The sequence below is a fragment of the Zonotrichia albicollis genome, chromosome Z (assembly GCF_047830755.1).
Source record: "Zonotrichia albicollis isolate bZonAlb1 chromosome Z, bZonAlb1.hap1, whole genome shotgun sequence".
Lineage (NCBI taxonomy): Eukaryota > Metazoa > Chordata > Aves > Passeriformes > Passerellidae > Zonotrichia > Zonotrichia albicollis.
Window position 1 is genome coordinate 86329276 of NC_133860.1, and position 15091 is coordinate 86344366.

At 41.8% G+C, this 15091-nt stretch overlaps 1 protein-coding gene across 1 annotated transcript in view; it reads right to left on the reverse strand.

Moving 5' to 3' along the window:
* The window catches only part of ATG10 (autophagy related 10), a 62596-nt gene that overhangs the window by 12907 nt on the left and 34598 nt on the right, over positions 1 to 15091 (reverse strand). The window contains exons 4-5 of the mRNA XM_074532499.1: positions 10171 to 10297; positions 3669 to 3766 (exon numbers count right to left, since the gene is read on the reverse strand). Coding sequence (XP_074388600.1) covers positions 3669 to 3766; positions 10171 to 10297 — 225 coding nt within the window. The remainder of the gene's footprint in view (positions 1 to 3668; positions 3767 to 10170; positions 10298 to 15091) is intronic.

The following is a 15091-nucleotide window of genomic DNA, read 5'->3' on the forward strand; positions in this document are numbered from 1 at the left end:
ATCATAGTCTTAAAATCATATCTGTTAGAGTGTTGTCTCTCCCCCTGCTGAAGTCCTTCTGCTTTGTCTACACTTTTATAAATATCCATCAGGACAAAAAAATTGCAAAGAATCAGTAGTGCCTTCACCCATTTTTTTTTTCAATCCCTTATTCCACTATAATTAAATTTCAGAAAGTGCTTGAGAAATCAGTGGGCCTGATTTTTTTTTACATCCTAGTAGGTGACTGTATCCATCAATCCAGCACTCTGTGGAAAAAATACCTGGATGTGAAGGCTACACCAGTGTCCTGGATCTTGATGGAGGCACTTCCAAACAGGTGTGGAGCCCTCAGCCACAGCAGGGTGAAAATTCATGCCCTGACAATGCCTATCCCACACCCATCCTAACAATAAAAGCTTTTCAGTCTTGCACTTCCAACTCCACAGAGAACACCCAATCAGGGCCACACAGCCAGAGGTTCTGGCTATAACCACAGAGTCACCCTCTGCTGCTTCACATCTCCCACCCACCTTCTGAGAGGTTTCCAAAATGATAAAAGGTCCAGTGCAGCCTCTACAAATTAACTCAGTATTAGTTATCTGTTGTGGGTTTTTTTAATTCCTGGTTCTTACACCACGCACTACTATGTGACAAAGTATGTTCACCTTCATATTGGGGGAGATTTCTCCCCATTTGTCTCATTTCTGTTTTCCACTCTCTGTTTTTTTTGGTTTTTTTTTTTAAACTTCTTTCCTGTTCTTGTAAAGTTTTATTCTCTCAATTTGCCTCACCATTTAGCATTTGACCATGGTACTTTTGGGCTGCTGCCTTCTTAACTGGCCCATTACACCGGCTATTTATTTTCTTCATTACACACAGAGGGCCCAATAAGTTTGAGCTGTTTAGACAGCACTACTATGTATTTGTGTATGCTATCTTATAAATAACTAATATAAATATTATACATCATACATATAATATATGTTTATATGGTATTTAAATTACTAATAGAAATAAATAACACTAAAAAGCACCCACCAAGTTACAAGTAAACAGTTCAGGAGATGGGGCTGCAGTATCTGTAATTCCACTTCTGAATCCTCCTAAAAAGAAGCTGAAAATCACAGTTGGCAACATTTCTGGAAGGCAACAGTAATCCATAAATACGCCTTAATTTTCCTGTCATTGCAGAATTAAGCCACTTCCAGCTCACACAGATCTTACCAGGTGTGCTAAATTGATGTCATTATAAGTCATCAGGAAATACCCACAGAGACCTGTAGCAACATTTGGAAGTTTTGTTAAACAGCTGTGTGTTCTAATTGATTTGTATTATTTAAAACAGCTAAAGCAAGTTATCGCCGGATGTAGAGAAGGGATGACTGAAGACCCCAGGGAGATTTAACTCACAAGAAAGCCAATCACAGGAACTTCATCTGAGCATTTTAAGATTATTACTAGAGGAAGTGCAATTAAATCATCACCATTTATCAATTATCATTATAAAATACTATGCAACCTTATCATGTTAATTTATTTATGAGAAGGTAACTAGTTGACTTCTGCTTTTTGCAGTAATCTAGTCGGGAAAAATATTTCAGGATGCTTTCTCTGGAAACATGCATAGCTTTCCAACATCATCAAAAATAACTATAAAAGTCCAAATTTTACCTAAAATCCGCACATGTCAAATATCTCCACTCTTTGCAGCTTGTCTCAGTTCCTGAGATGTATTTCATTATAGATGTATTCTATCACAGCGAGTATACACCAAAAGGTAGTTGTATCAGAAATGTGCACAGGTCTGACACCCTCATTTCATAAAATATATGGGGAAAAAAGTCCCAAAAAGTCAGTAAGCCTTTCTTTTCCTGGCCTGCCAATCACGGTGCACATCAGCTAGCTCTAGTTAAAAGTTAAGTAACATACAGGTTACCCTTGGCAAACTCGATTTTTCTTCCCAGTGGTGGAGTGCTTGTAGCATCTAAAATTTGTATCTCTTTTGGATTAAAATCCTAAACCATTTTTTATTCTGTTGCTCATGTGCACTGAGTGCTCAAGCCTGATTTGATGAGTTTGCCCAGTGACTTGCATTATAGGATCTGTGTCCCTGCAGGCAAAGCCTAACCCACATAACAAAATGGGTCAGCAGAAAAGCAGCAAGGCAAGACAAAACTCTGTATTTCAGTTAGAACCCTGATTCATTTGACAGAGAAAAGCAGGTTTTTTTCTTGTAGACCTGGCTCTTGCTTTGATCTGAGGCTTGCAGGCTAGTTTTCAATATCTTCCATAATCTCCTTATTTCACAGAAAGTCACATTTTGCAGCTGTTAACTCTGCTAATTTCTCCAAAATGTTCTTCCTGTGTTTGTCAGTGCACTCACAGCTGACTGTACCACCCCTGGAGAGTGTCCCAGAACCAGACTCATCACTCCACACATTCTGCCACCCAGAACTCCTATTTCTGCAGGAATTTGTGTGTAAGTATCCCACACACACCTCCAGTTATTAGATGCAGGACAGTTTTTACTTTACTGTCCCTTAAGAAGCAAAAATAATCCCCGTGTGGGAGTGACCTGAATTTCCTTTTGGCTTCCACAACTCTGATTTCACACATCCCAAACATCCCGTTTATGCTTTATTCTCAGTAGTGCTGCATTATTACATTAAGTTATCAAAACCCAGTTTCCTCATCTTCATTCACAGACAAACCAGGTAATTAATGCTTCATGTGAAAAGTGTGTAGTATAGGAAGCTGGAAGCTGCCAGCTCACAACTGGAATTCACACATGCACAGCAATCACCAGAACACCCATGGCTTGGTAGCTTCTCAGGAAGCTGCTATAAGATACATAATAGTCTGTGGCTGTAAAAAACAAGAATTGTTGTTGTGTTGGTGTTCCCATGGCTGAGCACCATCTACAAACAGGCATCCTGTAATTAAACTGTGTTATTTGAATTAAGGGAGCACCTGTAGGACCTGGTGGATGTCACATCTTTGTCATGCTGCTGTGGCAGGAGACCTGAGTGCCTGGAAACAGCTGAAATAAAAAAATCAAGCAGGGGAAGGGGAGGGAGAAAAGACACATTACAATCTTGGTCCAAGGGTGAAAAAATTCACACCTGGAGAGTCTCAATTCTTTGTCAGGTTTGTTCATGAAACCTGGAGCAAAGGGAAGACACCAGAACAACCAGCTCAGCTCTGAGCTATTAGACAGCACCAGCTTATTTTAGAATAGGAAACCAATTTTCTCTTGTTCAATCCTGAAGACTGCAAATCTATTTAAAACTGAAAATTACACACAGTCTTTTTTGGAAATTTGATTACCAGACAATCCGAGAAATGTTACAACAATATGTTTTATTTACATAAACAAGTCTGCTTTTGTATTTACCCAAATTCACAATTACTCAGAAACTGCCTGAAATTTTTAGGACTGGCTTTGGAGAAGTATTTTAAATGTGAGATACTGTCAAAGCAAGCCTTAAATGGTGAACACTTATATACCCTTCAAAATCCGGGACTGAAACTATTGCTGGTAAATGGTTCAGCACGACGTGATATAGAGATATATATTTTTTTATTATTTTATTTTTTTCCCTTCTGTGCAAGAGAGGAATAAGACCACTGATGACCAAGACATATATTTCATTCCCCCACTTCATGAAGGACCAGAGGATTCTCACCTGCTGTGTAATAGTGTCCCAGGGCCCTTCCTGCAGACGAGCCTGGTAGGATGCATGAACACTCCCCCATATTTCATCCAGAGTTAAAGGCCTTCCATCTGGAGGAAGAAACAACCACCTTTAGCCAAAGCTCTTGGGCACGCTGTGTCTTTAATACAGAACAGCAAAATTAAAACTGAAATCTGTTCAAATCCTGGCTGAAGGTGCACACAGAACCACCCTAAATTCCCTGCTTGGTTTTCTTCTCTGTCAGTTGTTACCTGAGAGTAACAACTCACTGTGCTGATTGTACGGAGTGAAGTGTAACTGGCTTTTTAAAACAGAGCTTTGGTAAGGTGGATTTAAAACCACAAAATAACATAATGAAGAATCATCTACTGTAAATATATGCAACTCATAGTGAGAGAGTGAAGAAAATCTAAGGAACAAAATTCTGCAGATAAAAGTTTTTGTGTGTCCACAATGTTTTCTTGAGCTGCATTTATATAGCTTTACTTCATCAGGTTTTCAGCTGTGATGCTAGAATTACGCCAAGATATTAGTGTCAAGCACTTAGAAAATAAGCATGTCTATTTTAATGAATATTTGTTTATGGCAAACAGAGTATTTGATAGATTTTCAATAAGTAGCTTCATCTTGGCATTTGTCAGGTGTCAGAAACCATCATCCTCAGATAATCAGTTTTATTCTACTGACATTTGCATGTCTGTAAAATGAAAAAGATTTATTCACACAATTAATATTTGAATGCCATGTTTAGACACAAGTTCAAACCAGCTGCCTACAACCTCTGTTTTATTTTCTGCACATATATATAAAAAAACCCAGGAAGTTCTGAAGCACCATATAGTAGAATCACACGGCAAATGAAGTATCTAAGGGGGTAACAGCATATTAATCAGCTTTTCCATGCTATTTTCATGAAGGTAAGACTTGTTAGACCATCGCATCCACTGCCTTGTGATGACAGATACCACAGTTGTGCTAGGGACAGCCTAACATTCACAAAGAAATTTGTTACAACAGCATAAATTTATTTCAGAAGGGTGTATTTACACTCAGATCACCTGTGTGCAGGTGATATGAAATGCCATGCATATCTGCAATTTTGTTCTCAGCAGAGAAAGCCCAAGTGTAAAATCTGCAATAACGTGTGTTCTAGTGCAACACCTGATTTGCCACTCTAGACGTGCTCTGTACACCTTTCTCTGAGAATTTTTATAATAACACTGAGCAGATTCATGTACACATGCAATGGATTACTCCGACTCAGTTAGTCCCATTTTTATAAATTATCAGAATTTACTGAAATATCAACCATGTTATAGGTAAAAACAAGTTTTGCCTTTACCACATGGCGAATTCATTCTATTCACAAGCTCCCGGCCGTGCTCTAAACACAGATCAGTATTCTTTGGGCTCTCTTACCCCCTTCCTCCCCCTTCTCACAGGTTTAGCAGCCCTGTTACACATTCTTACAACCACGGAGACCTCAAGCATCCAGCTGGTCCGACAGAGCAGGCAGTAATTGTTGCTGCTGGCAACAAGGGCCCGCTGTGGCACCTGCTGAGCCAAGCAGCCTCTCGCCTTCCCTGTGCCTCTTTTCTTCCCTGGGATGGAGCTGAGCTGGGAAGTTCAGCCACAACCTGAAGGAAACAGCAGCACCCAGCCAAGAGAAGGGGCAGGAGAAGAAGGTGAAAGTTCCAGATTCACACACCCATGCATTTATTTAGTCACCATCCAGCCACAAGGACACAGCTTGCTGTGCGTCCCAAGGCTTACCCCAAGTTCAGCTGGGATGGTTTTATTATGTACACTGTTTAGGCTACAACAGACTTTTCTGAGACAAGCTTCTTGACTGCCCAGCTGGGGTTAACTCAATCACATCCTCACAAATAAGAAATAGTTAAAGGCAGAATACTGAGTGCCCTCTCACAGCAGCAAGGTGAGGCTGTCAGACCACACAGGAGCAGCATTCTCAGCTGGATCTTAATTTCTGCAAAGAGCAGAAATTCTTTAGGCAGACAGAATTCCATATTTATTTTCGGAGAAAATTTTCAGGCTTCCCATGTCACTGTATTCTATTTTCTTCATGTGTAGTGAGGGCTTTTAGTAATTTCAGAGATTCCCAATTAAAAGCTTTTAACAATTTCTAAGATTTTCAGTTAAAAGTTATTTTAGGCTTTGGCTGAAACGGTGCACAAATTGTTGAGGCTTCATTCTGATGTATTTTATAAAGAAACAATATTAAAAACCACTACCAAATGAGAAAAAAAAACCTCCTACAGCTGAAGAGAATATATGATCACAGAAATTATTCAATTTCATTTATGTCCAAAGCCACAATAAAACCAGTTCTTACAGGATCTAGTCTTTAGAGCAGCTGTGTTTCTGAGAAAGGACACGGTGGTTACATGTTTTTGAGCTCAGGAAGTAAATCTGTATTCTGGAAAGCACTTCAGTCAGGCTCAATGTGGTTGTGAATACAGAAAGTCATGCCTTCAGGGTTGGAGGAAGTTGCCCTATCTCAGAAGCTCCCTCTCTCTAACCACTGATTAGCATGGTTTTTATTGGCAGGGATTTAGCTGCCACTGAGCTGACAGAGTGTTTTGAGCAGGTCAGCCTGAAAACCTCATTCCTTTTCTCTTCTCTAGAGGAGTGAGGGTGCAGTCCTTGTTGACTCCCATTAGTCCTGCTCTTTCTTTTCAGTGTTTAGCCAGCTTTCCTGCTGCTTCCTCTGCCTTTGCAGGAAAAAGGAGAACTGTGAGACAAGCCATTATTTTCCCTACACACAAGGGGTGATTCCTGCCTGTGCTCACCTGTGCTGCTGATACCTCACTGTGGGCTTCCTAATGTATGGCAAGAGGGTTCTGAATGCCTGGCTTCAGATGGGGATGGTTCAGGAAAAGACTGAAGCTCCTTGACATCTTAAAGAGTAGGAAAAGAGGAAAATACTCTGCTGATTAAAGAAAGCTTACTGGACCTAGCTCAGCCCATCTGGCTGATGCCAGCATTGAAGGGGAAGGATAATTGCCTACACCATCTGTCTCCAAGAGGGCTAATTGCTGACATCAGATATCAGCAGGGGTTCATGCATTTCTTCAACTACCTATTTGGTAGTCTCAGAAGCCAGGGGAAGGAAGAAGGGCTCCGTTTCTGGATGGTATGGCAGGCACACGGCTGATTTTGGAGAAATTAGCCTCTGCCCTGAGCTCCTGACACTTGACTGTGACTTCAGCAGGTCTGAAATTAGGAATAAATACCACGTGGCAAGTATCATGAGGCAGTGAAAAATGTTTCTTATGTATATACACACTGCCTAAAAATATCTTCTTGTACCCTATAATGTTCCCAAACACCTTTCCAGACAGTCTCATCATGCTTAATCACTATTTTCAACTGAAGTATTTGTCCTTGCACAGAACAAGATCTTCCCTGTAAATCCATCCCCTGGGATTACAAGAAAGTTTAGATGTCTCTCAAAATGTTTTATTTCTGTTGTAATCAAAATTTCAAACCTTACCTTGCACCACCTTACGTAGCAAACTTTATTTCACAAACAACAAAAAAAGGTCAAAAGACGAGTTAAAAGAAAAGAGGTTATTTAATCCAATTTAGACAGCAAGGGCAAGGATATAATGCAACTTTTTTTCTCTTCTGCAGAAGAAGTGATCTGTAATGCCTGAACAACAGTTCTAGCAGAGAGGAGTGAGAACTGGATGTCTTCATTGGCACACGCTCCTGAGGATGCCAACCAAGCTGGAGATCACAGGAAAATCCCCCCAGCAACTCCACGGGGAGCCTTTTTGCTAGGAGGGGCTGAGAGACCAGGTAAATGGAAGCTGCACTCACATGCAGCAGGAGAAAGGCAGGATTTCATTGATTCCAACATTCTAGAGAAGTCTGTAAAGCGTCTGCTGGAGCGCAGATTTGGACAGGCTGGCATCGGCTGCTGTTACACAAAGGGAGGAGGTGAATGCTGCAAAAGCCTCAGCCAGATTGCTGAACAGAGCAATCATTGTCTCCCAGGTGTGATGGGCATTGCAGACACTGCCAGGGAGGAAGCAGAGCTCTGAATTCCAGCTCTGTGCCCTGTGCTGGGGAAGGCAAGACAGGGCAGGGCTGTGGAACCACTGGAAGGATTACAGAAGCCAGCTCTAATTAGCACAGGGATCAGTATGGGCAGGATCCCAGGGGAGCCAGGAGCAGCTCACAGGAGACTTGTGAGGAACCCTTCCTCTTACTGAGTCTACAAACAATGGTAGGAATTTAGACTGGGAAATTGAGGTGAATCTTGTGGAGATTGTTCCTTGATTAGTGCAGGTGAGCAATGCAGCGAGCATTGCTGATTGTCTGACAAACGAAGTGAGGAGCCCATCACATGGACTATTACCTCAAGAGAAAAAAAACTCAGGGGATTTTCCAGAGTTTTCCTCACAGCAGGTTTGGGACAAGACAAAGGATACTCTTCTCAGGTATCTCAAGTGATTGTGTGCCAGCTGTACATTTCCAAAAATTCCACTTTGGGACCTTCAGACAGCACAGCACAGGCAGACCAACAACGTGCAGGGAAGACAGAATCCTTCATTTTCAAAAGTAAGCTGCCCATAATTAAAATCAGAGAATACCAGCTGGTAACACTGTAGGAAACACACTTACTGCCAGCATTTAGTATCCTGCTCCCTTCAAGAGTCAGGTATTGTTATAATTTAAAAGAGAATGCAAAATGCTGAAGAGAACCCAGGTGACCTTCGGAAGCCTCTAAAAAAAGCCCTTGTTTTCCATTGTGAAAGGTTCCCAAGAAGTGTTTTAAAGGATAATTGTACTTGTAGGAGCAATTACAGTTCTGTACTGCAAGGGGAGCTGTTGGCACATAATACCATGATTGTGCATTAGATCATCCACTGGCTCCTGTAATATCCACTTCCAGCTATAAGGAGTCATGTTTCAACACCTCCGATTCCCTGGTGCTGACAAGCTAAACAACTTGTTTTGTCTCTGTGAGCTCTTCTCTGGTGATTAACTGCTTATGGTGAATACTAATTACATGGAAGTACAGTACAGTAGAGATACTGTCCTACTTCCTCTACCTGCACCATCTCCGTCCTCTTCTGTAGAGACACTGCACTATAAATTCAGCAAAAATCAAGATGATGACATTTTTCAGGACCACAAATAGGCTAAACCGTCTCTCACAGCAAAACTACCTTCATCTTCCTGTCTGCACAATAAGTTCAAAGGCAAAAGCACTGCACGTTTGTAAATGCCTGTAATAATGCTGGAAATAAATTTGCAACAGGATGTGTGCAAATGAGTTTTGGTGGTGGTAAAGGCAGAGCAATGTCCCCAGTTCCCCATGTCCCACTCTGAAAATTTACCCCAAATTATCCATTCCTGAAACTGCACCTCAGACTAAAATCTTTCCACCAGGGAGCCTAAGAGAATTTGTTCTTCAATTTTGAATCTGAAGTGCTTTTCGAAACGCTAACACTGCAAAATTAGAAACCATTAAACAATATAAGGCAGAGAGTGATTAAATCTACCAAACACATTCAAAGCAGCTTAAGCTACTTTTTAATTAAAAAGGAAAAGATATCACTGGCAACAGTCAGACATCTTTATCTAGATAAAGTTAAGATATTATTCAAAACACAGAAGATGCTGATCACAGAATCGTTTGGGTTGGAAAAGAGCTCTAAAATGATCGAGTCCAAGCCTTAACCCAACACAGCCATGCTCATCACTCAACATTGTCCCCAGGTGCCACAAGCTGGTCCTGCTGGCCACACCACTGCAGGCACAAGCCAGGTGCCCCTGGAGCGCAGGCACACAGGCTTGGGGCACAGAGCACAGCCAGGGCTGCAGTGTGATCACTCTGTGCCTGCTGATTAAAGAAGTGACACCAACAGTGGCCTCCATGGGAGGCTGAGTGTCCCTCCTTTCTCCCCTGACAGGATGGGGGCTGAAATCACAGTGGCTACAGTCACAGAACTGTGGGTAGCAAGATAAACATAGCAGCGAGGGGACAGGATCAGACTGTTTCAAGTGCCAGCTTCAATACAAAACAAAAAGTCAATATCCTATTGGTATTATTTTATTTTCCCCTAAGCAGCAAATTTAAACAGAAAACAGCATACATTTTAAAAGACACATTTAGACCCCAGCCTTGTGGCTCAAGCACTGTGGTTATGTCCACTGATTGCCCAGCCCAGTTTAAACCTGCAGCACTAAGTTTTTGTAGTCATTTCAAGAAAACAACAAGAAAAATGACCGGCAGTTTCAGTCAACCACAGGCAAGATGCCAGGAGCCAAAGATCAGCCTCCCTCGGGCTGAGATGATATAATCTCCTCCACGGTCCTGGAGCTCTGAGTCCAGAGCACTGAAAAACTCTCTGGTGAGCAGCCTCACCTCTTGGTTTCTTATTACATCTCTTCCTCAAACTTAGGACAAGTTTCCCAACACCCAGTGCACGCAGCACGTGGGGGTGTGTGCTGGCCTTACCCAAGAAGCAGGCTCTGAAGTACAGCACAGGCACCTGGTAGCTGCCGGAGTAGAGGACGTGGTACTCGTAGCGAACCGCTTCCTCTGTGCCGCACACCGCAGCGGCCTGGCACTCATCCGGGGGCTCCTGCAACGACACACGAGGCCACGGCAGCATGTTAGGTTAGGTTATGCTTTGTATGAAAAAGTACTTCCTTCTGTTGGTTTAAACCTTCTTGTGTGACAGCACCACCAGGTCCCTCTAATTCTTAGGAGAACCAGTGAACAGCCAGCTCCTATTTGCTTCTTTCTGTGTCAGTCATGATGTGACAGACCTTTACTGAACCTCCTGCTTCTGTCACCCCTGTCCAGCCTGCAGGCTCCTCATCTGCTTATTTTTCCATCTTTGTGGAAGCTGTTGTCCGTCTCTCCTCATGTTGAATGCTTTCCTTCCTGTGCTTTCCAGTTCAGCCCAACTCTCCTGGAGTTTCATGGCCAGAAAATTCTAGCATGGAGATGCAGTTTCACCTAGGGTTAGGGTTAGGGTTAGGGTTAGGGTTAGGGTATACACAGCCCCTGCTGCTGTGCCCGGGGAAATTGTCATGGGCTCGGTAAATGTGCGCAACAGAAATTAACGGCGGCCACCGCTTCCACCGCACTGCTCGTGCAAACCCACAGGGGAATTTTTCAACGCCAGCAAGAAAATCAGAGTGGTCTGAAACCTACTGACATCTTACACGCTCCCTTCCACAAACTCTCTGCAAGCCCTTCCAAAATTGAGATCTTTCTAAGCTGCTCTTTCTAAAATCTTCATGGCACAGGAACTGGCACAATAAGGGGACTACAGCTGTACCTGTACTCATTACATTCAGTATAGACCATTTTAGAAGTGTATCCTTAAATAATCCGGTTTTGCTTGCCAAAAGACAAATCAAATGCATCCACCAAAAATCCTCTGATCTACTTTCTTTAAAGGCTTTTTGCCAGGAGTTGCTTTTACTAATAATATAAAATGTATCATATAATGTAGTTATAACAATAACATAAAATGTAATAATAAAACTGAGAATGTTTTTTTTCCCCTGTTAGTGTATATTCCAGGTGTAAAGTACTAAAGTTTATGGTAGATTTGAAACAAATCAAAATAGATGAAACTAATTGCATTGAGATATACCACAGCTGCAGCACAAATTTCACAACATTTCAAATTAATATTCCAACAGTGCTAAGCACGCAGTTGTTTGGACTTTTCTAAAAGCTGTCATAACTCAATGTCTCTGAAAATGTAACCATTAAATTAATAATGCCATTAAGATTAAACATAAGAACAAACTTTCCAAGAAGACACTCTGGGTGTGGACTTGTTCAGCGCTCAAACCCCCAAATTTACATGCATGAACTAAGCAACCATAATGCCCCACAGGTTGGGTGTGCATTTCATGACTTGGCTATTGCCAAGCAACCCTGAATATTGGCTTATGGTATCTGTCCAAGCAAAACAGAAAAAGACTGAGCAGAAAAGAAGAACCAGCATCCTCTGAACATTATGCTCATACAACACACCAGAAATTTGAAGATATTTTGCATTTTTATCTCACATCCTTTATCAAGTCAGCAATGGATGAATTGATATATGAAAAAAATATAAAAACTGATAAAGTTTAACAGTAACGACACTCAAGATACTTTCAGGCTTTTTTCCTGATGTGACTTTCCCCAGATTTAATGTATTGGGCACCCGGATGCTGCTGAGGCAGAGGCACACAAGTCCACAAGTGAAAGCCCAGACCTTGGGGAGCTGCACACCAAGGAAGTGCCCAAACATTTCTGGACACAAAGTGAGAAGATCACAGATGGCCACGGAGCAGAGGTTCCCTGGTAAATCCCAGATGCCTGCAGGGAAATGGCTGATTTTTGCTTATGGGGAAACAAGTGCCTAAAGCACTAAATGGGAACGCTTGAAAACATCCTCTTCTGGGTTAACCTAGTTTTAAAAACTGTATGTGAAGAAGTCAACCTGCCAGAAGGGCAGTGTTGATTGCTGTTCCTGATGCCACAGGCCAGACAAAGACAGGTATGACATTCCCAGTTCCCACATTCATGAGTGACAGACCAAGAAGGGATGTTCTTTCCCGCCTCACACAAATTCATACCCAGTGGTTATATGTAAAACACAGCTTAAAAAATAGTCTTCTCTATATAACACTGAACCTTCTTTAAAATTGATTAATGCTTCAGTAAGAATAGCAAAAGAGACCACCAGCAGCCTGTGGGAAAAGAAAACAAAAAAACCAAACCCAGGTACAGTGAGAGTGGGGAAGAGGAGTCTGTGCTCAGAGCTGAGCCTACATGGTGCTTTTGAGAAGGCATTAATGTTTCATCAGATACCACGGCCTTGCCTCCTGCTTAGTCACCAGCTTACCCTGCCCTAAAAGATACTTCTAGAAATGGCAACCCTACCTGTTCCTGTGTTAAATACCACTGTTCTACAAAAAAGACTGTCTGCATACACTGCATTCTGTATATAATGGTAAAATGACTAATTTGTGACTATTTTAGATCTGCACACAAAAGCAAATAGCTGAATCCTTCTCAGGGCTACTCTAATCCCCCTTCCTCTCAGGAAACAGCAATTTCACGTTTTCTGATTTAAAAAGACACATCACTGATGTGCAATCGTGCTCTTTACAGTCTCTGCAAGTACAGCCCACAGTATTTTTGCAGGCAAAGTACATTTTGTAGCCTACAAGTTTCGATGGTATCTCTGTAGCTGATGAGATGAACTTTGCTGATGAGATGAATAAAACGAGTACAGTCATTTTAGGTGATCTTTGAAACAGCTAAAAATCTACAAATGGGTCACTAGAACCAAGGAGCCTCAGACAGTTTTATATCAGCCCACAAGACCTCATTTTCACTCTTTAACCAGCTACTGATAAAGCCATAAATACAAAACACAGGTGTAACTTATTTTTAAAAAGCAAAGCTGACACTTTATTTTTACATATGTCATGACAGCCTATTTTAACTCTTTCTCTGAATAATTGTTCTCCTTTTTTTCCTATTTATATTGTTGTTCTGACTCTTTTTGAGCTGATGCTGAATTTTAGTTACTGCACTGGACAACACTGAAATCAAATTTAAATTTGGATGGTTTTGTAACTGCTGCAAAACATTCACATGTACAGACACCACAAAACAAAAGAAAAAACAAACATCAGCCTTAAAAAATGTCATATACAACACTAACCAAAAAAGGCATCGTAACCAAACTGCAAAAACTATTAAAAATTATTTGAAATTAAAAATACTATGAAGAAACTTGTTTCTCAATTTTTTTGTTTCTGATTTTCAAATTTACTTGCATGCCTGCCATGCTTCAAGTTAAAACTGTGAATCCAGGACTGACTGGCTGTTTCCTAAATAAACGGGGAAGCTGTCATCAGGAAGCATCTGCTCCTCTATTGCTCTCAGGTAAAATCACTCCTGTGCTATCATAATGGACTACTGAGCAGATGTTTAAAAGCAATGTATGTATTAGAAAGAAGATAAGCAGCAACTATCTAATTAATTACATTAGTTCCATCATAAATGAATTACCACTGATTTTAATTGATATAAAATTGTCCTCAATCTTTAAGTATCCCCAAAACAAATTAAGTTGATTTGTTCCTTTTAAAATGCTAAATTATTTAAATCAATAGGTAACAAACATTGCCAGGTGTCATTCTGAAGGCGAAATAACATATTTGTACTATTTCTATTCCTCCTGATGAGGAAGGCAAGTTTAAAACCTGGGGTAACAAGTTAATTTGACAGCAGGAGAGAGTTAATTGTGGTTTTGGGTAGTGTAGTGGCAGCAGGGCAGCAGGGAGGGGTGGGTTAAGGTGCCTTTGGAGGGAGACCATGAAGGAAAGGCAAGGCAGACAGGGTAAGCTGGGAAGGTGACAGAATCAGCTAAAAAATGGATTTCCCTCCTGACACCAAACATTTTCCTATCTCCACCTCACCTTCAGAGGCCCACTGAGCCAGATCTTCTTGCTCAGCCTGAATTCCCTTAGAAATTAAGAAGCAGGCCCCCCTTTTGGGGGAAAAGATAGGAGAAGTGGTGCAAATAAACATTTCTCCTGGACGTCCAGACACTGTTGCCCTTTTCCCAGTTCCCACATTCCACATCTCCTTTCTTGCTGCCTTGGCCTCTGTTTGCTCCTGGGAGATGCTCCTGCAGGAACACAGCAGGACTGAGAAGAGGTGACACAGGCACAGGTACTGGTAATGCTGCTTTGACAGTGAGGAGGGGAAAAAGGAGATGCAAGCCAGATTAACAGGCAAATTTGCCTTCATTGCTTGGAATGCATTTAGATCTAATTTCATTTCAGCCTCTAAAGTAGAAAGTGTATCATTCTTCCTCTCTCTTCAGAGGTGCAGAGCCACCACTGAAACACAAGAACTTTCAGGAGCAGCTCTTTCAACACTCCTCCCCTGGCAAACAGGGAGATTTGAAGATGGAAACTGAACGGGAGGACAGTGTTCATCAGGGAGAATTAAAGCAGGCTGATGAGCAGGGCGTGGCCACGTGGTGAGATGTTATCTCTGTTCTCCTCCCGGCTGCTCTCCCAAGCATCCAAACTCCCAGATCCAGTTCTTGCTGCTGCCCCTGCAGGTCCAGTGTCTGCAGGACATTTTCCTGCAGGTTTTGGGTCCCTCCTGTGCAGAATTCTAAACTCAAATGAGACCTCCAGACCTTGTGGTGCCTTTGCCACCACTGGTCACTGGCCATGCAGTGTGGGGTCACAGTGGTCAGCAAGGTGGCCCTGCCTGGGGAGGGGACACTGAGTGCATTTACTTACTGTCACTGTTTTTCATCACTACTAAATGCTCACACTGTGCTCAAATTTACAGGCTCTGACCAAAAGTAGCCCACTCTACCACAGCCTGTAAA